The 24,567-nt window shown below is 31.2% G+C and overlaps 1 protein-coding gene across 1 annotated transcript; it reads left to right on the top strand.

Annotated features, from left to right (window-relative positions):
* Nucleotides 1-49: 49 nt before the first annotated feature.
* LOC131843731 (phosphatidylinositide phosphatase SAC2-like) lies at nucleotides 50-19,069 on the top strand. The gene is given in 19 exon segments (XM_059192460.1): nucleotides 50-260; nucleotides 441-826; nucleotides 1,017-1,298; nucleotides 1,458-1,642; nucleotides 3,102-3,213; nucleotides 4,464-4,536; nucleotides 4,894-5,086; nucleotides 5,826-5,991; nucleotides 6,448-6,609; nucleotides 7,166-7,236; nucleotides 11,940-12,078; nucleotides 12,818-12,945; nucleotides 13,270-13,438; nucleotides 14,038-14,200; nucleotides 14,652-14,682; nucleotides 14,684-14,756; nucleotides 16,706-16,826; nucleotides 17,788-18,596; nucleotides 18,929-19,069. Coding segments are annotated over 19 exon segments (3,468 nt in total). The 5' UTR covers nucleotides 50-163; the 3' UTR covers nucleotides 19,037-19,069.
* The last annotated feature ends 5,498 nt before the right edge of the window (nucleotides 19,070-24,567 follow it).

Consider the following 24,567-nt stretch of genomic DNA (forward strand, 5'->3'; position numbering starts at 1 on the left):
TCTACCGCATCTACCATTCTGTACTATCTATCTACCTATCTACCCCTTCCTTCCTTTCCTATTTAAACGTCAAATGCATGAAAGAAAATCACAATAATAATAAACAATTTATCACTATGAATCTGAATAAAAATTTTACGGACGCGAAATAAATTACAGCAAAATGGAATTGTTTAGATCAGATCAATATTACATATTTGTTAGAAATGAGTCAAGTCTTTGGTGGAATCGACAAACCGGAGCCTTTTCCGTAAGATCAGGTACGTATTAGTTAAAATTACGAATTTTGCAATTTCTCTACTTTAATTGTACTGATTTGGGTCTAAAATGTTAGTTAATAATAACCTTCAACATTTATTTTATTAATTATTGTTATAAAATAATATTACATGTAATAAATATAAAATTAAACTAATCTAAATATTTCTTTACTTTTTTAGCTTGGGATCTCTCGGATATAGAGGACATAGAATGTTTAGGGATAACAGAAGGAATAATAGGGAAAGTGGAGCACTCAAATATATTTGAACCTCGACTTATGATCATTAAGGAGAGTGTACCAGTAGGTCAATTATATTTTCACCATACAGTTTATAAAATAAAATCAATATGCTTCCTAAACATGGGGCTTGTGAACCATGAAGTAGAACTGTGTGCTTGTACCAAGCATGGTTCATCAAGTTCAATTGGTAATTCAGGAAGGTCTATCAACAAGAAAATGGGTGGCCGACTTTTTGAGAACTCAGCATTTCTGAATAAAACTGTAGGAGCCGTTAAAAATGTTAGCAATACAATCAAAACCACGACACAACAAGCAGCAACACAGGTATAAATATATATTTTATATTAGCATATAGGGCTTTTGTTATATTTTCACATTAAAATTTAGAATAATTGTATCAAGCAATTATAAAAAACTTGGAACTATAATCAATCTAATTTGGATCGCAAAGTATAATGTAGATCTGTATTAAAATAAATATGACTTATTCTAAAGAAGTTTGAATTTAATATAGGTGAAACAAACTGTCAAGAAACAAAGGGATCCCAAACTAGCTGAGCGCTTTGAGAAGAGACTAACTGATGAACTTCATAAAATATTTGATGACTCAGATAGTTTCTATTATTCACGCACCCTTGACATAACAAACAGTCTACAACGACAATATGAAATAGAGAAGATGTTAGAATCAGAGGAGAACAGTAAACCTGTTATGGATATAACAAGGTGGTGGAAACATGTGGATGATAGATTTTTCTGGAATAAATACATGCTTAAGGATATAATTAATTTGGGAGTGAGTATAACAGTGAATACAATTTTAAACAAATGTTGCAGTATACATTGAGATCTACCTATAAGTTGTTGTTTTTCTTTATTTCCATTATTCATTAGAAACACATATCTTTTTGATTAATTTTTAGTGAATGCAATACATTAAAGGAGACTTTTTCAGAGTCCAGATTGTGATGAGTGGGTACTTCCCATCATTCAAGGCTATGTTCATCTATCTCAAATAGCAGTAGAGCCAGCAGATATCAACCCATTAAATACAGAATCACTGTCCAATAGCAATTCATGTGATGAGACCTTCACATTAGGCCTGATATCCAGGCGATCAAGATATCAAGCAGGCACTAGGTAAGTATTTGAAGATTAGAGCTGATTATTATTAATGGAAACTAGTGACCTCAATGTAGTTAATGGACCTTGTCAGCTTAACCTCCATGCAGTTCCCTTTCTTTAAAATTAATTTGTTGTGAATTTCCCTGAATCTTATTTTCCAGTGCACGGATGTATGTTGTAAATGATACATCAGCTTGCACCAGTACCACCTGTACTGGTGCAAGCTGATGTATATAAAAATATGTTCATAAAAATCTTGACTTATTTTCAAAAAACAGCAATATTCATAATATTAATACAAGATTTAAAGACAAACTTTAATTATATCGTTTAAAAGTTAATAGGTCTTTTATGGGAATAGGTATAAAAATTTACAATAAGATACCAAAGGGTATGTTGAATTCTTAAATAAATTCAAAACATCTGTTAAATCATATTCACTTTTTATAAACGATTACAATGATGTGTGCATGGCAAAGTTGATGCACTGAATTTTCATTTAATGTTATGTTTCATTTCATGTCACATTGTAAATAAACTGGCTTTAAAAAAAAAGTAATTCAATTGAGTTTCTTGCCAGTTCTTCTCAATTGGATCTATGAACCACGGTAGGAAAAAAAATAAAATTATAATGTAAAAATTTGACGTTCATAAGCGGCTAAAATGTCCTACATGAATAAATGAAATTTGAATTTGAATTTGAATTAGTGCATCTATTGGTGAACAATACACCCTATGGATGCCTGAACCATCAGAGGTGTTAAATGTGTGCTGACCCTTAAGAAACCTTAATATCTTCCAAAGCTTCATACTACAGTTTCTAGAGAAAACCTTGATATGAGTACAGTGTGATATAGGACATTTTTGTGTTCATGTTCATGTCATACAATTGAGCAACATCTGATTATTTTAGTGAAGCAAGCAGATATGGTTTATCTGAAAAACTATAAGCTTAGTACTTATACTTATACTTTTGTTATATGAAGAATAATATTTGATAAGATATCTATAAATGTAGATTACTAAATGCTAGTAATACCTAGGACTCTAGGACTCACCCCTGTTGAAATGAATTTTGTCATCCAGTATTCACATAAAAAGCAACTTTGTACATAAGCATAAATATCTTATGGTGCCTTAATTACATGATCTATTTTACTGGTAATAGTTAAATTCGAATTTTCTTGTGTTAACCACAAATGGCACCCGCTGAAACATAAAATACAGGAGTAATCGAAAATTAACTGCCACAGTAGCCTATATCCGCTCTTGTGATATACTCTATCATCATGTAAATATCTTTGAGATCTGGAATGTTAATATGTAACAAACAGACAGCCACACTGTCGCATTTATAATATTAGTATATAATACCCTTGAAAAAAAAACATAGCCACACTATGGCTAATTTAGAAATACTAGACGGATTTGTAATAAGTTTCTAAAATGTAAAATGATAAAATATTTGTTTCAGATACAATCGTCGTGGTATCGAGCCGGAAGGAAAAGTGGCAAATTATGTGGAAACAGAGCAAATTGTGTCCATAATATGCTCTGATAGTGTACATAGAGCTTCTTTCATTCAGGTAAGACTAAACATAACAAATATTGAATTTAGTAAGAAAAAAGTTAAAGGGATCATCGGATTAACTCCTTGTATATAAAGATAGTAAATAAAAAAATATATAGTGTATAATTAGTTTTTAATATTCAGTTTTATTTTTTTTTATGTGAAATCAATACATTATTTCAAGAATCATCATCAACGTCATACTGCAGTTGTAGATTAAAGATTAGAATTAGTATTGAATTAAAATTAAAAATAAAATTAAAAATGTACTGAAGATCACAATGAGTCGAAATCACTCATTGTGATATTTAGTGAAAGTTACATTGAGACAAAGATATATTGTAAAATATAATAAAATGTTGAGTAACGTCATGCACTGATGGTTCCCTGAACGGCCACGCTACATGTATATTTAGTCTGACCTACAATTAACTAATTACTAAATTTCGAATGTGTCCTTCACATGGTCTATTATTATTAATGCTAGCAATTTATTACAATACAGCCGCACCTTATTAGAGGGGAAAGGATTTTTAGTAATGGGAACTAGCGATCCCATGGATAATGGACATGTTGGTCAGATCACCCTACACGTGGGCCCATCAGCAAATCATCTTGCTTAATTCTTGGTCAATTTGTCACGATTCATGCTCCTTCACTGGTGTATTATTAGCCATTAAAAGAAAACTCGCACCATATTTCATCCATCACTGTAAGACATTGATTATTCACATTTCTACAAATTAAAATAAATGAGCATATTATATATTTTATGTCTTATTCAAAATACCCATCTACAGGTGACGATAAAAGTGATAACGAGTCCTTAACAATAAGCTTTGATTATGCTGTACTGAGCTCAAATACTCGGTACAACATCTCTCGGTCATCTTTAAAAATATACGTCAATATATATATATGTATATGTATATATATATATATATATATATATATATATATATATATATATATATATATATATATATATATATATATATATACATATACATATACAAGAAGGCTTATTAGCTTCTGAACGGAGTTTCAATGTTACTGCAGTTAGATAGCTGTAGACAACAAATCAGCTTCAAACAGTCTGTATGCAGATAATCGATATGATATAACTGTATTATGAAAAAAAAGTTTCTATAATAATTTTCTTATTTAGTATATTAGCAATACCTAGCTATAGCCTGCATACCCATGCTGCAGAATTTTGATATCTGTATGTAGGTTACACATATAAAAAAGATTCTTTTATTACAGATTCGGGGATCGGTTCCCATTTTCTGGAGTCAGCCAGATTACAAATTTAGACCACCACCTCGTCTTGATAGAAGTACGTACAATATGTTAGTGCTCTTTCTCTGACCCAATTTACATCAATCCATCTTTATAAAAATATCGTTTATAATATTATTCAGATTCATCAAACAATTTAAAAGCATTTCTATATATGGGAGCTTCTAACACAAGTGGTTAGTCAAGTTTGTTTCAAGTCAAGCGGGGAATTTTTTTGTAAAAAAATAATTAGTACATAATGTCATCATCCTAGTGAAAAATGGTAGGGTGTCATTACCTACCCTACCATTGTCTTTTTTATGAACAAATCTCGAAATTTAACTAACTGACATGTTATGTTTATTGAAAATTTAAAGTAAACACACACTTTAGAATAATTCTATTTTATAAATAGGTGAAGAAGAATCACATACTGCTTTCAAAAAACACTTCGATCAAGAACTGAATACATACAAACAAGTGTGTATAGTGAATCTCGTAGAGCAGCAAGGTCGAGAGCGCATCATATGGGAGGCGTACGGCAACCACGTACTTAAGTTAAATAGTCCCGATATTATATACGCCACATTCGACTTTCATGAGTATTGGTGAGTTTCTTTTATATTATGAAGAGGCAGATTGAATGGGGGCGGGAGGTGTTAGAAATGGGAGCCTCATTGCTAGCAATATCATCAATATTCCTATCAATAAGCCTCCTGGGGGCTTCAAGGAAGACAATGTAGAGGTCAAACATATTAAGGTAATAAACTAATAATAACCTTATCACGTTTAAACCCATGGTCCTCCTGAAAATCATCAGTGTTGATTCCTGGAGAATTTGTCACAAGCTTCATCATTCATTACAGCATATACTGTTAGGTGGTTGCACTATTCCATTATCATGCATGATAGAAAACTACTGAAAATTTTGTAACTATAGATTTTTGAATTTTGTAACCACAGTAGATTTTTGGACTACTTTCATATTTTTTTCGTGTTAGTTTTATATAATTGAAATAAAACAAATTGACAATTCCCATTGTGGAAAATGTAGCCAATGATAACGAAAAGCAGTGTTGACATACATTGGATTCCTGAGACATAAATATTGCCATATTTTAAAAAAATTGTAATCTATGTCATTTTGTAATCTGTAACATAAAAATATTATTTGCATGTCTCCCGAACAATGAAACAAAAATATGATCAATATTTAAATAACCATCTATCTTTCTAATATGTCCTATCATATTCCAGTCATTACCTGTCATTATCAGTCATTTCCAGTTACCTCACCTTTTTGTTTACACCTGCTGTTTTGGTTACACCTGTTTTGTCTTGTTCCAGCCGTGGCATGCATTACGAAAACGTCAGTATTCTTATAAATGCTATCGCAGATATAATCGGCGACATGCGCTTCTGTTGGCGTGACGACCGCGGTCTCATATGCGCGCAGAACGGCGTCTTCCGTGTAAATTGCATTGATTGCCTGGATAGAACCAATGTTGTACAGGTATTATTCTAGGTCTCTTTGTCAAGCTTTTATATATATTGTTGTATAAAAATAATATCTGTGTATAAATTGTATGGCAATGATAAGGCCCGTCCGGTTTTATTTCCATATCATCCCTATTTTAACCAATTCCAATGCTACTGCATATTGATTGTGTATATTATGGCCTCGGTGGTCTAGCGGTTTACCACACCACTTTATTTATAATAACACGAACATTCCATAATCATTTAAAACCCGTGGTACCTCTTATGCTTTGCTTTACTGGAGGACTTAGATAGTATGCCTCAGTAATCGGTAATTCTACTTCCATATCTCATCTTTTAATCGAAACTCAGCTTATAAAGGTAGCTGCTTGGTGGCTAAAATAGTTAAAACAGAAGTGACGACGCTAATGCTTTTGTACAAAATTTATCTCGGTCAAATTTCAAGAGTATCTATCGGTGGTGTCTACAGACGGCGATAGCGAAATATGTGTTAGAGCTGCAACTATGCCGGTTAGGGCTGGGTGCTCCTGGCTGTGGTTTACCACCTCCACTGCGGAGCGCCTTCCTCGCCATGTGGGCAGACAGCGGAGACCTGGTGTCGCGACAGTATGCCGGGACCAAGGCACTTAAGGTATTTGCTCCTTCCTTTCCCTATCCAGTAGTTCTTCCTATAACTCCTGTCTTTATCACGGATTTTAATTCCTTAAATAATCAAACTCCTCTACCACTGATTCTATTTTCACCCTCTAGTTACTCGCAATATCAATTTAAAATTATTTTAACAATGCAATTGACACAACTTTTAATTCACACACATCAACTTAAACTTAACTTCAATGTAAAGTAACAATATAATTATTTAAAAGAGCAACACGCAAGTTTCTAGCACGTTCTTCTTGTGATGATACAGCTTTCCGGATGAGCGGTAGATTAAAAAAATGTGATGACTATTCAAAAGTGTTTCAGTGTAAGTTTATTTGAATAAATTATTTTCTATTCTATTCTATCCTATTGAGTGGCGAATAACACTGTTATTAACCTTATGTGTTGCAATGTTTTTGATTAATCTCTTCATACTAATTAATGCATTAAAGATTAAAGCTTTAGATACTAATCTACTAACATGTCAAATGCCATATATATAAACAATGGATTACCAAAACTAAATCTACAGATGTTCAATACAGGGCGACTATACGAGGACTGGCGAAAGAAAATTCACCGGCATGATGAAAGACGGTGTCGCATCGGCTAACAGGTAAAAATATATCCGTTTTCCGATCTCTGATAGGGCCACAAATATATGGCATTTTTTCCCCACCAGATTCATCATCCACCATTTTTGTGACGCCATGACACAATGTGCCATAGACATTGCGCTTGGACAGCCTATCAATATGGCAACCATTGAAGAACATGACAACCTTTGGCGAGACGTCAAAACAACTTCAATGATTTTGTATGAGAATTTGGATACGGAGAGACCAAAATTAGAATTGATGCCAAGTTACTTTGGACATCCGCTGACCAATGAACTGCTGTCTGCAGAGATTGCATACGGATTGGGGAGGTCAGTTTATATTGGACGATAGAACTAATTGCACTAATAAATCAATCTGTCTCTTATTGTTTGCTTCGACCTCCTCTCCGTAACACTAGTTAAATTTGTCTTCTGTGATTATTGTGTCCTATGTCTATAGACAATAGTGCTTTGCATAATGTGTCTTCCGTTTTTCAAGAAATGTTACAATGGTTAATTTATAACTATTGTTATAAAAGTTGAAGACTTTTTAAAATAATTTAGAAGTTTACAATATTCCGTATTCCTGAATGACCGTTTAAATTAATCGTGCTAGGAGTTGAACATATTTTAAAACATACGCATAAATGTAACATTATTAACAAATATTCAAAAATATTAATTATTTTCAATGATTACAGCATTTACCTACTAATACTACGTACTACATAATCATATTTCTTAGAAAATGTTATTCATATACATAATATCTTGGAGATTCTTTCTAAATATGAATATGCACATCCACCTTCGTGGTTTGTGCAGCAAATTGTTATCTATTGAAATGTGCAAAAATGAAAATTTTACGCAGTTTTGTTGTGTATGTAAATATAGTAGATTTACAATTATTGTTGTGCTGTTTCTCTAACCATGTTTCGTTTGTCATTGTGGCCTGCAACTAAACTGTGAAGCCATCTTCAAATGTGTTTTGCAAATATTATTTTATTTTGAAAGTTATAGTATAACTTGACGTTAGATAAATAATTATTTATTTCTAAATTTGAACAAATGTAATTATATAATTTGGCATAAGCCAAATTCTATTCCTTTTTATTTAATTTTAGAAAAAAATTTACATTACATTACCCTTATATCATAACATATTATTCTAAAATATATATTCATTGAGTTATTGCATTTATTGATAACGAAATTCAAAATAAACAAATTATGTAATTGATTCCAGGTTGTCCATAAATGATAGCTTATTATAATAATACCAGCGCCTTTTGTAATGCACTTTCTAACATTCTGTTTTGTTTTATACATTTGTTTCCTGTGCGCAGTTAAAGTTAAAAGTTATTATTATGTATATTAGGATTTACTCTTCCGCAACCCGTTATATAACGGCCTTAGCGTTCCAGCGGTTTAACACACTGCCTTACTTCCGATGGTTGCAGATTCAATTCCTCGCATGATACAAAAATATTCGAGTGTAGAATTGTTTATATTGGCCTGGATATATTCTGTGTATACATCTAAAAAAAATTATCTAAGTACTTGTATCAGTTGTCTAGTATAACAAAAAATCAGTTTAGCTTGAGGCTAGATGACGCTGTGTGAATTGTCGACTAGGGTATTATTATTACAGTATAATATATAGTAATATATGCCATACGGTTTAGCGAGAAGCCGTGTTAAACAGCTGTACAATTTTTATATTTATATATATAGATTACTAGCTGTACCCGCGACTTCGTCCGCGTAAATAATGAAAAAATATTTAACTCAATTAACACAATATAAGTCAAATAAATAAGTTTCATCGTTTTAGCTTCAAAAATGATAAAAAGTAAAAATAAATATTTAATCAATAGGCTAAAAAATAAATTTCAAACTTCTAGCTTTAAATATGACGATACATCTATATAACCTTGGATCTACCCTTTTAATCCTCTTGCAACCCTTTTTCACATTAAAAAGTAACCTATGTCCTTTCTCAGGATCTAGTCTATCTATGTCTGTTTCAAATTTCAATTTAAATCGGTTCAGTATTTTTGGCGTGTAAGCGAGACAAACAGATAAAGTTACTTTCACATTTATAATATCAGTAAGGTATTTAATAAACTAACCCTAAAAAGACAAAGAAAAAAGTTTAATCGTTCTAGCTTCCACAACCACACAAACAGCAAATTTCCACAATAACTTTCATTCTCTATTTTATTTTACTACCCCCCCTCTCCCTAAGAGTAAACATTTTACAAACATTGAATATCATATTTATTGATATTTAAACAACAGCCTAAAAATGAGTCTCAAACTTCTAGTTTTAAAAAATGACGATTCTTCCATACAGCCTACCATTGCAACCCCCTTACAATTCTTTTTTCACATTCAAAAGTACCCTATATTCTTTGTCCGGGTGTAAACTAACTGTGTACCAAATTTCATTTAAATTTTTATTTTGTTTTGGAGCGTAAGACTGACAGAAAGACAAACAGAGTTACTTTCACAGTCATAACATTAGTGGGGTTTTTAAAAATCTACCCCAAAAGAACCAATGAAAATAGTTTCATCGTTCTAGTTTCAAAAATTACGAATTTACATAATAACTATCATCCCCTACTTTATTTTACCCCCTTAAGGGTAATTTTTTTACAAACAATGAATGTCATATTTATTTATATTTAATCAACAGCCTCAAAAATAAGTTTCAAGCTTCTAGCTTCAAAAATGACGATTTTACATAAAAACTTGCATCTCCTATTTTATTTTTTTATATATGTTTTTACAAACAATGAATGTCATAAGTATTTATATTTAATATATATATATCAAGTTTCTAGCTTCAAAAATGACGTGTTTACATAAAAACTTGCATCCCCTATTTTATTTTACCCCCTTGAGGGTAATTTTTTTACAAACAATGAATGTCATATGTATTTATATTTAATCAACAGCCTCAAAAATAAGTTTCAAGCTTCTAGCTTCTAAAATGACGATTTTACATAAAAACTTGCATCCCCTATTTTATTTCACCCCCTTGAGGGTAATTTTTTTACAAACAATGAATGTCATATGTATTTATATTTAATCAACAGTCTCAACAATAAGATTCAAGCTTCTAGCTTCAAAAATGACTTGTTTACATAAAAACTTGCATCCCCTATTTTATTTTACCCCCTTAAGGGTAATTTTTTTACAAACAATGAATGTCATATGTATTTATATTTAATCAACAGTCTCAACAATAAGTTTAAGCTTCTAGCTTCAAAAATGACGAATTTACATAAAAACTTGCATCCCCTATTTTATTTTACCCCCTTAAGGGTAATTTTTTACAAACATTGAATGTCATTTTTATTTATATTTAATCAACAGTCTCAAAAATGACGATTTTTCCATACCATCTTTCATCCCCCCTTTTAACCCCTTACAACCCTTTTTTCGCATTAAAAAGTAGCCTATGTCCGTTCTCAGGGTCTAGACTATCTGTATACCAAATTTCATTCAAATCGGTTTAGTAGTTTTGGCGTGAAAGCGAGACAGACAGACAGAGTTACTTTCACATTTATAATATTAGTTTTTGTCGCAGCACAAAAATATATTTTTATCGTTTCCGTACAAATAATAATTTTACAGTATTAATCTACAAACCAACATTTTGTTTCTTACAATCAGCTAAATAATTTAAATAGTTCCATAATATATGGCATAATGAAAAGGTCATTTATTTTATAAAAAAGACAGTTAGTTTTTATTTTAGTGAAAAATAAGAAAATTCTATTTTGATACAACAACCATATTAATACCTATACTTTATTAATTTTGTGTTAATGCTTTTTAAATAAACACCCACACATTATTTCTGTATAACCTACAAAAATGGGTAAATAATTTAATTTCGGATAGTGCCACACCACAACATTCTTTACAAAATGTAAATAATAAAATTTGAAGAAATTGTGATTGTACTGAACAACTTAAAAAGAAAACTTAATAGTTTTTTTTTAAGTTGTTCAGAACAGGGAAACAACATTTGACATTTATTATTATTTAACATTGGATATTGACTTTAATTTTTGTAATTTATATTGTAAAACTTTAAGTTGGGCTAAACTGGGCTTGTATCCAGAGCCGTAAAACAAATTGATAAAAAAAATCGCCAAATTTGTCTCGCAATCGGCCAATTTCAGGTTTAAAGAAAAAACACATACACACGTATGAATTGTCCATATACGATTTTATCATAAAAAAGTGTCAAAAACAATATTTTCACTAAACGTCAACGTCATGTTTCCGGCAAGATCTTTCGTTTTACATTATGTTATCTGTGGTTTTGTTCTCTGTGATGGATACCTTATTGGCGCAAACGCACGCGATGTGTTGATTGGTTGTTAGCTAGTGAAATGAAAAGATGGCGAATGGCGCAAACGCACGCGATGTGTTGATTGGTTGTTAGCTAGTGAAATGAAAATATGACGAATAAGGATTCAACCGCATAAAGATAACCTTGTATTTCCATTTTGAACCCCTTACAACCCTTTTTTCGCATTAAAAAGTAGCCTATGTCCATCCTCGGCGTCTAGACTATCTGCGTACTAAATTTCATTTAAATCGGTTCAGTAGTTTTGGCGTGAAAGCGAGACAGACAGACAGACAGACAGAGTTACTTTCGCATTTATAATATTAGTAAGGAAGTAAGGATAATTTTGTTACAGGTATTATTTATCAACTTTCAAAGATGCACTTCGTCAAGTAGCCATAGACGTGATGACCGGCGAGTCGCGCTCCATTCCTGAACAGCTGATCGTCCCGGATTGCTCCCGGTGCACGTCTGTCAAGGTTCTCATGTTCAATGTGCGTGCATGTTCTGCTTACTAGTAGCTTTGAAGTAGCGCAGTGTTTCACTCCCTGTTTAGTGGCATACCCCACCTTAGCTTTTCTAAAATTCATATGGCCCACCCCCATGTAACATACATAATTTATATCATTATTTTCACTATCACAAATTTTCAATTTTTGAACAGACATTTTGAATTTTCAAATTCAATTGATTAAATGAGCGCTCATTTTGTATGACAGTTATAAAAAAATATTTTTAATTGTTAAATTTGCTGCTTTAATTTAGTTGTTCACTTTCATGAGTGGTATCAATGGTTTGCAGCTTAGTGTATCCTTTACGATTGATCCCATAAAATATCATAGTTCCTTAATAACATTGTCAGGACGAGCAGCTACAACCTAAAGCAAGTTAAGAATTACAGATAAAAAATTGTAATGTGACACAAATCAGCTTACTAACCCGATTAACACACTACGTGTCATATTGACTAACTACGTGTATCACAATCATCATCACTTCATTTTATCATATTTTTTTATTCTTTTCTTATATAATTAGGTTGAAGGAAAATTGTTTTATACCGCAGTTGCTGTTGCTGAATTGTGTATTGTTATATCCTTTGCTTTACTAAATATAAGCAACTTATCAAGTAACATGAACACAGCTTTTTGTATTTTTTATATATGTTATAAAATTTCATATTTTGTATATATATATGTTCCTTGCTTTCTAAATGATTATTATGTTGAATAGGATCAGTCCGTCCCCGATACGGCAGCGATGGCGCAACACGTAAAATCTCTAATCGACGATTGCAAGAAACTGTTGGTGGACACCGAGCCAGTATTGGGTTCTTGGGGTCTTATCGACGCTGATCCACAGTGAGTATTTTAGCATGTTATATTTTAATTTTTATTGTATCTGATTACCGTATTTCGCACAAATATGCTAATAATAAATATGATACTAAATCTTCCCTTCAGCTTGTTTTTTTTTCGCTATTCTGTAAACTGATTCTTTCATACAAACCTTGTCCTGTTAATTACAAACACAATAATAGAAGAATCACCTAATAGATAGTCGGGTTCACCGTTCTGTAGGTATGCTCACATTGTGCGAATTTACTTGTCCAATATTAATCATTTAATGAATAAAATAATAGTTGCGAAAATTAACATTTAACTTAATTAACGATCGTACCCCAGTACGGGAGATCCACAAGAAACGGAAATGGACAGCGTACTCGTGCTAACGAGCGAGGCGTACTACGTCACCGACTATGATGAAACATCGGACCGGCTGCTCAGCGTACAACGAGTTCCACTGCGTGACGTCACCGCTGTTGAGCTCGGCACCTATGACACCAATGCCACGGTCAGTACTGACCAGGGTTGCCATTCCAAAAAGAATACTTAATAATTCATGACTGTAATTGTAAATACATAATCAGTCATGAAAATGTTTGCATCGTGCGAGGCAACCAGTAAGACTGGGTGTTTTTTATGATTGTTATGTATGTATTTAAGTTAAAATATATTAACTAAGGTAGAATTTTATGTGTTGTCCTTTTTAAGTACAACACAAGTTATATAATTCTTTAACCCCTGACAGTATTGATAATAATTGCATATGGTTTAATTGCTATTAGAAGATATTATACGGCCTCGGGTTCTATTTTTCGCTCGGAACAAACTTTTGTATTCATGAGTATGATTGTTTGTATCGGTTTGAGGGTGTTCCGGTTGGTCTAAGTACATAGATATTTTATGTTGTAATTTATGTATGTACTACTATGTATGTTTATTTTGTACATAATTTATAAAATGAAATATCTATGTATTTGCATCAGTTGTCTAGTAGCCATAAGATAAGTTCTGTTTAGCTTGAGACTAGATGGCGCTGTATGAATTGTCCAGGCTTATTATTATAATTATGGAATCTTATTGGTTATTAAGTGAAGTCATATTTTGCAGATCTTCGGTGTAGGCCGCAAGAGCAGTACTGAACCGGTGTTCTGTATACGCGTCAACTACACGTATAATGGCGAGGCAGGCTACTTCCACATGTTCCGATCCACGTCTCTGCGTTTCTTTAACAATATGGCTGTCGTCATCAACACCAAGGACGAGATGATTGGTAATATATTTTTATTTTATAATTGTTTCTACTGTAGTATTTATAAATACACAAATATTACTTGTATTTCTGTAATGAATTACTTTACCATACGCAAAAATAAGGCATTATAAAGTTATGACATATGATAAAAAGATTTTATGAGATTAGCTTTTGTTAAAAAAATATATGTGAATATTTTATTTTAATTATGACTAAGTAATAATATGATAGATATTTTCTCTTTCCCGTAAGTCTGTAAAACATTGAAAATGTTACAAATGTAACAAAAGCACTTTATCAGTATACGTGTATATTGCGGGCGTAGATTGATACGCCCGCAATATACACGTATTTACAGAATTTTATCCTCTAATTTCATTTTTATATGCCCTCTATACATATTGCTTTGTATATGCCCTCATAATTTCCGAATGGCAAAAAAGTGAATTGTTATATTTTTATTGAACAGAATCGCTGCATTCGATATGTGAATCAATAGTATGGCGCGTGATGTAGTTTAGTTGTCAAAATACCGTTCCATGACGGTGTCAAGTTGGAACGCAAGAAGTCAAAGGTATGTATTTTATTAATATCTAATACTACTTAGCCTTTATAATAGCTGAATGATTTGATCCATTATGTGTACATTGTCATCTGCGTGGATACCTGTGGGCTAATTATGTAACACGATATGAAATTGTTTCTGTTGAAATTGTGATGCAATATAAAATCATTTCGATTTAAAAAATGCGATCAAGTAAGGTCGAATGACCGCAACATAAATCATTTCTATCGATAAAACACTACTATGAAGTTGCAGCGGAATATTGTTAATCCGACCAATTTAAAAAGTCAGTACATTAGATAGCTTATACCTTTAGAGGGATACATTTTAAATTATTGGGTTAATACACTAGTTTGTTGATTTGAAACAATTTTTATTGCGTTCAAAAATTACAAAATATACTGCAGCGTTCACTTGTTCTTTTATTTTAATTTTATTAATAGACATTTAATAAAATAAAATAAAGAAAGTCTATTCTATTCTAATGATAAAATAAGGTTAATAATTTTGAATATAAAAGCATATTTTATACAAACTATTTATAATCATTAATAATATTAATCTAACCTACAAATTAAATATTCTTTTCTGCTATAGATACCTATGTAAGTACAGAGGTATCCATATAAATTTAGAATGATATGGGCACATCTTTTTAAATTTGTACATAATTGTAAAAACTTTAAACAAATAAATTTATTTACTTTAAACAAATCACAGAGCATCATAAACGTTGTATTCCGTTCGCAGAGCACCATATTCATTGAAATAGTTTTTTAATTATATTAATATCATAATCAACCCTAATTTTATATTAAACATTTACTCTAGTTAGTACAACATTCTATGTGATTTGGGACGAAAATAAAATATCGAATTGGCAACACTGATGTCATGTTGTGAGTCGTGACAATTTTCTCATTTTAATAAATTTAAAACCTTTTCACGACTTTCTATGTAATGTTTAATATAATAAAAATATATGTAATACTGAAAATTACCAAAACAAGATAAATAATGCTGCTAATGCTGATATTTTAAAGATTGAACCAAAAGAAAACCTTCTAAATTGTTTCTCATAATGTAAAAAAGTTTCAATTCCACGCTGTCATTTCGGCAAAATAGCGATTACGTGACGTTGCAAAAGGTTACTAAATCGAGATTCGATTAAATAATTTTTATAATATGTAATGCGTTTACGTTGCAATTTTGATTTCGTCAACTGGCGTCAATATAATCGCATTATTGACAGATGACGTCATTTTCACTACGTTACATACGCAAATCGTTGAGAACGAAGTTAGATAATTAGCCCACTGTACTCGTAATCAATTTCTGGGAAAGAGGTTTCTGGTGTAAACTGTATTTTAGAGAGAGTAATATTAAGGGTATAGGCGACACATGACTCTCAAAGTGTTCTTTAATATGTAATTTTGTAAGTGCAGATGGGAACGATATTCCATTTCTGTGGGAGGGGGATTGTTAGTATATAGACTAATTATTAATTGTTAACAAATATATGTCCGACCTAATAGTTTAGTTGTCTTAATGCTCATTTTATCATTCTCCACTTTGTGAGGGTAGATGATATCACAAAGATTTCGGATATAGATGCATTTATTACTGTGGATTATTAATTATATATGTACACTATACACTACAGCATCATACCATTATCAACTATAAAAAGCATTACATTGTCAGTCTTTAAAAAAATCCTCTGTCTACCCCATCTGGAATAACAGTTGTGGCGATATATTATTATTAACCAAATCAAATAAAAAATCAATTATTCATGCAGGACCGTATAAACGCCATATCAACATTTTTTGTATTAATATTTTTTCCCTACCGATTTACCGAGATTACGGTATACAGATTCAATTGAGAAGAACTGGCAAGAACCACAACTACATTTTTTTATATCATGTTTCTTGTTTTGCTATGTCATATGTCAGCCACAACCGGGCGCTGCTGGTGCGGGTGCACGGTCGTCTCTCTACGTGGACGTGTCGCGGCTGCCATCACTCACCCGGAACGTCAGCGAGACGCAACTCGTGGCGGACATACGCAGCGTTGGTACGTTACATCACAAAAATTATGCTACTACATACAATACAGTACATAATCCTCACTAACATTATAAATGCGAAAGTAACTCTACCTGTCTGTCTGTCGCGCATTCGCGCAAAAACTGCTGAACACTTATTAATTACACTATGTTACACTGTGAGAAACCAGCGCTGTTCCCTTTATACTTCTAGAAATTTTGTGACCCTTTCCCATATTTTATTTGAATTAGCCATATAAGTTTTCTAATTCTACCAACAATATCATATAATAAACTAATTAATATAAATTATACTACTATTAAATTATTCCAATCCTTTATTAAGCCTTAATTCCTATCCTGTCTCCGTCCATTCCTAGACGTACAGCAACGCCAACCAACTGGAACCAGTGCAGTCCTTGATCAAATAGTGTTGCTGGCCAAGGGTGTGCATGCGACGGAGTGTCGGTTCATTCCTGTTAGTTAGTGCGATGCACTGTATCACTCTTAGATAGCATTTCTTGTAAACTTGACTTCGTCTGTATTAAATGAGTTTTAAAATGTAATTGAACTCTGACATGCTAGTAAATGATATCAAATTTTCGTAGATTACAGGTAAGATAATAGACATTATCGTAGATTATCTGTTTTAATTATTTATCTGCTTGTTTATAATATCATCACAAGAATATGCCTAAACGTGGTAAGATATTAACCTAAAAATGATGGTACCCTTTAACAAAATTGGTTTCGCGAATCATGAGATAAAGATTCACCCATAAAAAAACGACTATAGCATATAGAAATCCAATAATTTATATAAGAACGGGAAACTAAATTTCTGCGCTGACAAAACAACTAAATATAATCAATAAACTTCTTGACTCTCATACTATTTTTCCTCCTCCGTTCTATAATTCCTGTTTTTAATGTAATGTTTATTATAAATATTAAAATTTCTGTGTTTAAATGAATGTTATAAATTATCAGGATCAAAAGCCCTCAACAACATGACGGAACAGTTCAGCAAACTCAACAAGCTGAGCCACTCACTAAACGCCCGAGCACGACCCAGCCTCCAATTAAAATTCGACCAGAGCGCCTCCCGCACCAAGAAGATCTTCACTTTAGGACAAAACAAACCCGATAAAAAAAAGGGCAGCCTGTCTGATGGCTTGAGTTCTGACTATTCATCAGACGATGAAAATAGAACTAACATCTTCGAACCCACTTTAGACAATTTCGAAAACACACAGCACTACATTGGTAAAACGGGACAGAAGAGTGAGACCGACAACGACTGCGATTTAATAGAAAACCCACTGTATTCGTCAAAAATAGAACACGAGAAAGTAGAATTTGTGCCTAGACAATTGCCTATGAACATAGAAAAACAGTCGTTAAAAACTCCGAATCAGATGAACAAAATAAATCCCTTCGACATGGAATTAGAGGTGTTGAGAACGCCTGAAATACAAGTTGAAGGCGAAAGTACAAAGCCACTACCGCCCAGCTCTCTATTACTGTCTCAGAAACTATCACATAGCTCCAACGATGTGAACTATGAAGAGAATCAAACCATCGCAACTGAAGGCGCAAGTTTCCATACACGTTCGAATTCACAGCACGAGATTACGCTAAATATAGCACAATCACACAGTGAGTCAGCGCTCAAGCAGCTTAAAAATATTGCCAGTCCAGTATCCAGTGCTACTAGGGAGATGGTACTCTCGCCGCTATCAAAATTAGCTAAAGGTGTACAATCCTTAGGTGCGAATTTAGATCCGAGGAAGATCAAGGTGAGGAAATCTGTTTTTATATTTTCCTCTTGCATCCGTGCTGTGTATATCAATCAGCTCTCTAGTATGCATAAAACAAGTCGTAATTTGGGACCAAATACTGTCATTGCTTAGATTTATTATTTTTATTCTGAAATTTAAAAACGGAGTAAAGGCTTAAGAAGTCGCTCGATGTTTTCTATCGTAACTTATAATGATATATATTTATATACCTAGATTATGAAAAAAATTTGTTGTTTTTGAGTGCACTATTATATTATAATAATTATTTTAAGACAGTGAATAATATTATAACGTATTTAATTAATCCCATTTTTTTTATTCCTTCACAGTCATCTTCAGCTTCAGCTGTGAAGCATGTTAGCGAACAACAATATGAAGAACATAAAAAACTACAGGAAAAATGGCGCGGATGCAATACCCGTCTTGTGGCTTTGTAATATTTGTAATACTTTGTTTCAAATATTTTACCTACCAGGTTAGCAAGAATTTGATGTTATCTATGGCATGTATATTGACGAACCACTCTTAATAATCGCTCGCTTAGCTACTTATTCTATTAATTTATACTTTTTAAGTAATCTTGTATGCACGTTATCAACATTTGTTTAAAATAATAGAATGAGTTGGCTATAATTTATTTTCTTTTCTAAAGAAAGGAGTGTTTTCGTAGTTTATTTTATTATATTATATATTTAATTAACTTATTATGTGACTATTTTGAATATATTTTTATTCATGTTGACGATTCTTAGAGAATTTAATGTTTGTTTCTTGCGAGCCTATCCTATGAGATACCCATTATCAATATGAACTCAATTTTATAGGATACTGCCGTCGTCAAGGCTAGTCGCTTATATTGTCTGGCAGTTAAAATAAAGTTCATGGAATATAGATACATATATGTAAAAAAGAATCCAGTCTTTCTATTTTTAGAATTAGAGCCAGTTACTATGAATGTTATAGTATAATGCTTGAAGTTTTCCAGTTAGGTAGAGGTGGCTTGAACAATTAAATAAAAATTATTGTTGTTTCAATAAATAAAAATAATTTAGTGAAAACTATCAGATATTGTATAATTTTTAGGTTTTTTTATTGTAACCTTTACAACACCTACCTACTTAAAATTCTTCCAGGAATAGATTTTCTTTTAACGTGATTTGTATTGTAAATGTGTTGTTTGCGTTTGCGCGGGATATATTATACTGATATTATAAACTGCCCCTGTTGCGATAGAGTAAATAGAAAAAATAAGGCACGCTTGTTTTGTAGGTGGATGGATTATGGTACTGTCAGTATTCTTTTTTTACATTAGAATAATTGTTATAATATTACAAATATAAAATAATTAAATTAGAATTATGTGTACACAGTTTCGGGCATATAATTATAGAGAAATTATTGTGATTAGAATTTAGATTTATATTATTCATACTTACTCTTAAATTGCACACTGTCGCAAAAATATATATCGTGTATTGAAGACTATTAGAAACATTCCATTATAGAATATTGTCTATTTTCAATTTTTTTTTATTATATTTATATATTTATAAAGGAGTCGTGTCCCAGTTATTGATTGACTTTAAAAAATGGAATTGCAATTCCTTTTATGATTGTACATAGTGTATGGATATTCTTTGCCGATTTGTGTAATTTATAATTTGGAGAACAAGTAATCGTTTAAGTATACGCGGTCAAGGGCGAGTTGTAAGTTTGTTTTAAACCGCCAAAAATGTCATAACTCATATGTTGCGTTGATTTTTTTTATATAGATGTTATACAATACCTTAATACAGATATTGAATGAGTTTTCAAAAGACAAATACAGCAAGTGGTAATGAGAAACTCAAAACAATTCCAAAATAGATCCTCTATTTTGTAATTGTTTTGAATTTCTCGTTCCTCATTCCGTTTCCAAACCTTGTACCTGTATGAACTGTAATATTAATTGAGCACTTTTACAAAAATCCTCATTCAGTTTATGTTAATATGTATATTATAATAATAAATTTTGATTATGTGTACGTAGTCTTCCATGTAATTCTAGTAACACGTAATAGTACATATTTATCTTTTAATATGTATGTAGTTTAGTTATACATTATGCAAAATTATAAACACCAAATTGTCGCGATACAAATAGACTTGTATCCGATGTTATTCCAAATGATGATGATGGCAAAATGAAATAAAAGCTTTGTAGCTACATTTAGCTGAAACGTAAGTAGATACCTAAAATTATAAAAAAATAATATGATATGTATTGTTAATAAAAAGTTTAGCTTAATGTTCAAAATTTTTTATATAAAAGAAGACGAAGAGTTACAATATAAAAGACTTCTTTAACACAAAGTTAGTACTGAGTATCTGTTGAAATGCTAATTTCGCATGATATTACTTTTGTATTTAATCATGAAAGTCAATGCAAACCTATGTGTACCATGTTTTTGAAAATTAATATTAATATGAAGCTTTTAACCATAAACAGTGATTTCTAGACTCCATGGTCCCGAGGTTTAAACCCCTAGCGGTGCCATTAGAATAAAGTCGTATCCGTTAGGCAGGAATAGGCAGGTTTCGAGTGCCATTCGTACTCGCCCCCTATCATACGCTGAAGCTGTAAATGCCAGCTGTAGCCAATAGCATTAGAGTAGTGCGACAAAAAAAACCTTCATCGTAACGTATACGCAAATAGATAATAATCCACACCGCTGTATTTATAGCTCCATGCCGCCTATGCGTTGTACACTCTTAATAAGAATTATCTGTTCTATGAACGTACAGCTTACGGCTATAAATCACGTAACAAAATTTATTAGTATTATAAGATGTATAGTAATTATACAAAAGTTGCCGAACTTTTGTACCCACATTTCTTTATTATGCGTACGTCCCGCAAATATTAGCAAATGTACTGAATGTAAGTGTCCAATATTTTACATATATGTTTTCTGTCACAAAGTTCGATTAAGTAATCAATATAATATGTGTTGGTTAATATTATCATAAATATACAGTATTATTAATATTTACATATTGAAGAAATTGTATTATTAAATTATACTCCAGTTATTATTATTTATGAAACGTAATAATAATGTAAATTATATATTAAAACTGATTATGTCGGTATTAGGTCTTATTAAATAAAATACATTATGATAAATGTTAACTTCTTTATTGCCAACAACAGTCTGCACTAGATATATATAGAAATATTTCGAAGCTTTACAAGTAATCGAGTTTTTAATAGATTTTATCAGTCTTTGTATTCCAATTTCACTAAATCCTTTTGAAAAACATGACTACTGCTATTGGGAACAATACATAAAAAATAAAGTTAGTTAAAATTAGTCATACTTATTGGTGATATTCTGCGTTCTGAATTGAGTTTTTTTATATTTCTGGTCTGGCTGCAATCATATCTGTAAAAATGAGTAAACTTTGCAACGCACTGGAGAATGTATAAAAAACAATGTATTACTCTATATTCTAATTTCATGAGTATTTTATATATAGTAGATGTATAAGATTTATAGAAAATATCTCATAATATTCTTCACTCGATTTATTGAAATGGAATGTATTAAAAGTGCACGTAATTAATTTATATACTGAATATAACTGTAAACTTCATTTCAGTTCACTAAATAATATCATGATCAAAGTCAAGTCAACAGATAAAACCAATGATCAATTTAAAATAAGGCCTAGAAATTCCAGAAGTTATACACACTATTTCTACATCTAAAACGTTTTAGGCTTCAGTATAAATTAGACAAAATTTTGCTTTTAATTGTTAAGGTTAGAATTTGTTAATTACGAAAATAGAAAAATAATGCACCAAATTGTAATATTTTATATTGATGTTGTATTTAAAATGTACTATACGTTCATAAGTTGCTTCCTTGTATATACAATTTGACAAATAGAAAAGAACAGTATTTAATCCACGTAGGTATATTTATTCACAGCGCCATCTATGGGCCTGTTTCGTTTCTCTCTATAAAGTATCGAATATTGAAGATCCTGATGACCGCCCCGTCGCATCGCGTGTGAAAAAAGACGAATTACATATGTATGTTCTGTAACTGTTACGAAAAGTTCTGTAATTTTTATAGCCATTTTACCTTTTTTAATGTAAGAGTAAAACTTAAAACTTTTAAAAAATTTTAATAAATAAAATGGAAAATATAAGTATTTATTGCACACGATGACGCGGCGTACTGCTCTCTGTTTGTTATATAATTTACTTCTTGTAGTAAAAACTTAGTAAAAATGATAAAAGAAATGTATATCGTGGTGGTGACTAAAACTTTGTTTAAGGACCATCGCGATGTACTTTTCTTAGCAATTAAATACCCGTAGTTAATTCTACTGTCTATTTATAAATTAACGGAAAATTAACATACAAGTAACTATGGCAAGTAGAAAGAAGGTAGTAGTCACTACCAAATCCCATAATTTCAATTATTCTCCACTAGCATAAATTAGCATTCCGGCAATATGTTTTCTAACTGCGTTTATATGAGAACCAAAGACCCGTAGATAATTTAGTATCTATTTAACTTTCCCGAGGGTATTCATGTAGTGAAGTAAAAAATATAATTTGTAATACAAATGCTTTGTAATTAATCTATTTTTTTTATACCAATTTTGTACACTATTTTTATCTTTACCTAACAATATCAAATCTACAATTATATGAATATTATTTAATATCTTAATATGACCTGCTACATCGATTTTACTTAAAATATAAATTTAATTTAAAATAGTCTAAATGCTGTTACCTCTACAAAAAAATGCTGTTAAATTAGTTATATACTAAATTATACGTACTAACTAAATTGATAATGCTGAGTAAAATTATAGTTATTGTAGGAAAACATAATATAAATAGTGAAGAGGCGTTTTATTACATTGTCTGCCTGAGTGTAACGCTAGTAATGTCTGTGTAGATGTAGAGGGAAGAGGTTAAACTTAGAAATATAGCTAACATAGTTTGTTAAATTAAAATACGATAACCAAAATCTTTAATTTTAGATACACTTTTTAATTTATTTCTGTGACGTGAACATTGTTTTAAATATAATTTATCCTGTATAAAATATTTGACTTATACTATAACCTCTCTACTTGAAGTGTGAAACGCTTGTTTTATTAGGTACAGTTATATCCGCCTATGTACCTATCTTGCTAAGTTTTGATAAACCCTACATGAGACAGTCCAGTTATAAAAATCTGTTTAGACCCTGTCTGATATTATTATCGAATCTTGTAGAAATTATTAAAGAATTCAATTCTTTTCTGTGATGATTATAACACAATAGATGTACCTATTGTTTTTTTTAACTATTTATTTTATAGATTAAATTGCTTTTGAGAACAGTTTGTTTAATTTTGATACCTTCCTTACTTTTTTGTTTAGCTACAGAACATTTAAGAACCTGGATTTACATTGGAATTACATAGTATTTCATTTATGAATGTAAATAATTTGTGAATTATCCAAGGTTATTATTATTTATTCTGGAAATAAACTAACATATACTACACTAGTGGCATCAGTGATAAATTGCTCCAGTAATGTCTGCTTTGTGACTTGCTAAAATGCTCAGAGTTATTTAGGGACAGCGAGTGTCTTAAAAACATATATTTAAATATATTCTGATCAAAATCTCATAAAACAATCGAAAAATAAAAAAAAACAACATAAATGTATGTTGTATCTGTTATTGACTTTACTAAGCATGAAATGGTATAATAATACAGGCATTGTTTCAGAATAGACAGCGCTATATGAAATGTCCACATATATTAGTAAATTGAGAAATAATAAATTCGATTATTTTCGAGTATGTAGTTTTAATATAAAATATAGAAATGCGATATCGACCGTCAGTAAAAAAATTACGCACACTATAATCAACAAAAATAAAACACACAGATAATAATAATAATATTT

This window comes from Achroia grisella, unplaced genomic scaffold, assembly GCF_030625045.1.
Source record: "Achroia grisella isolate CSIRO2021 unplaced genomic scaffold, CSIRO_AGI_Agris_v1 utg3288, whole genome shotgun sequence".
Classification (NCBI taxonomy): Eukaryota; Metazoa; Arthropoda; class Insecta; order Lepidoptera; family Pyralidae; genus Achroia; species Achroia grisella.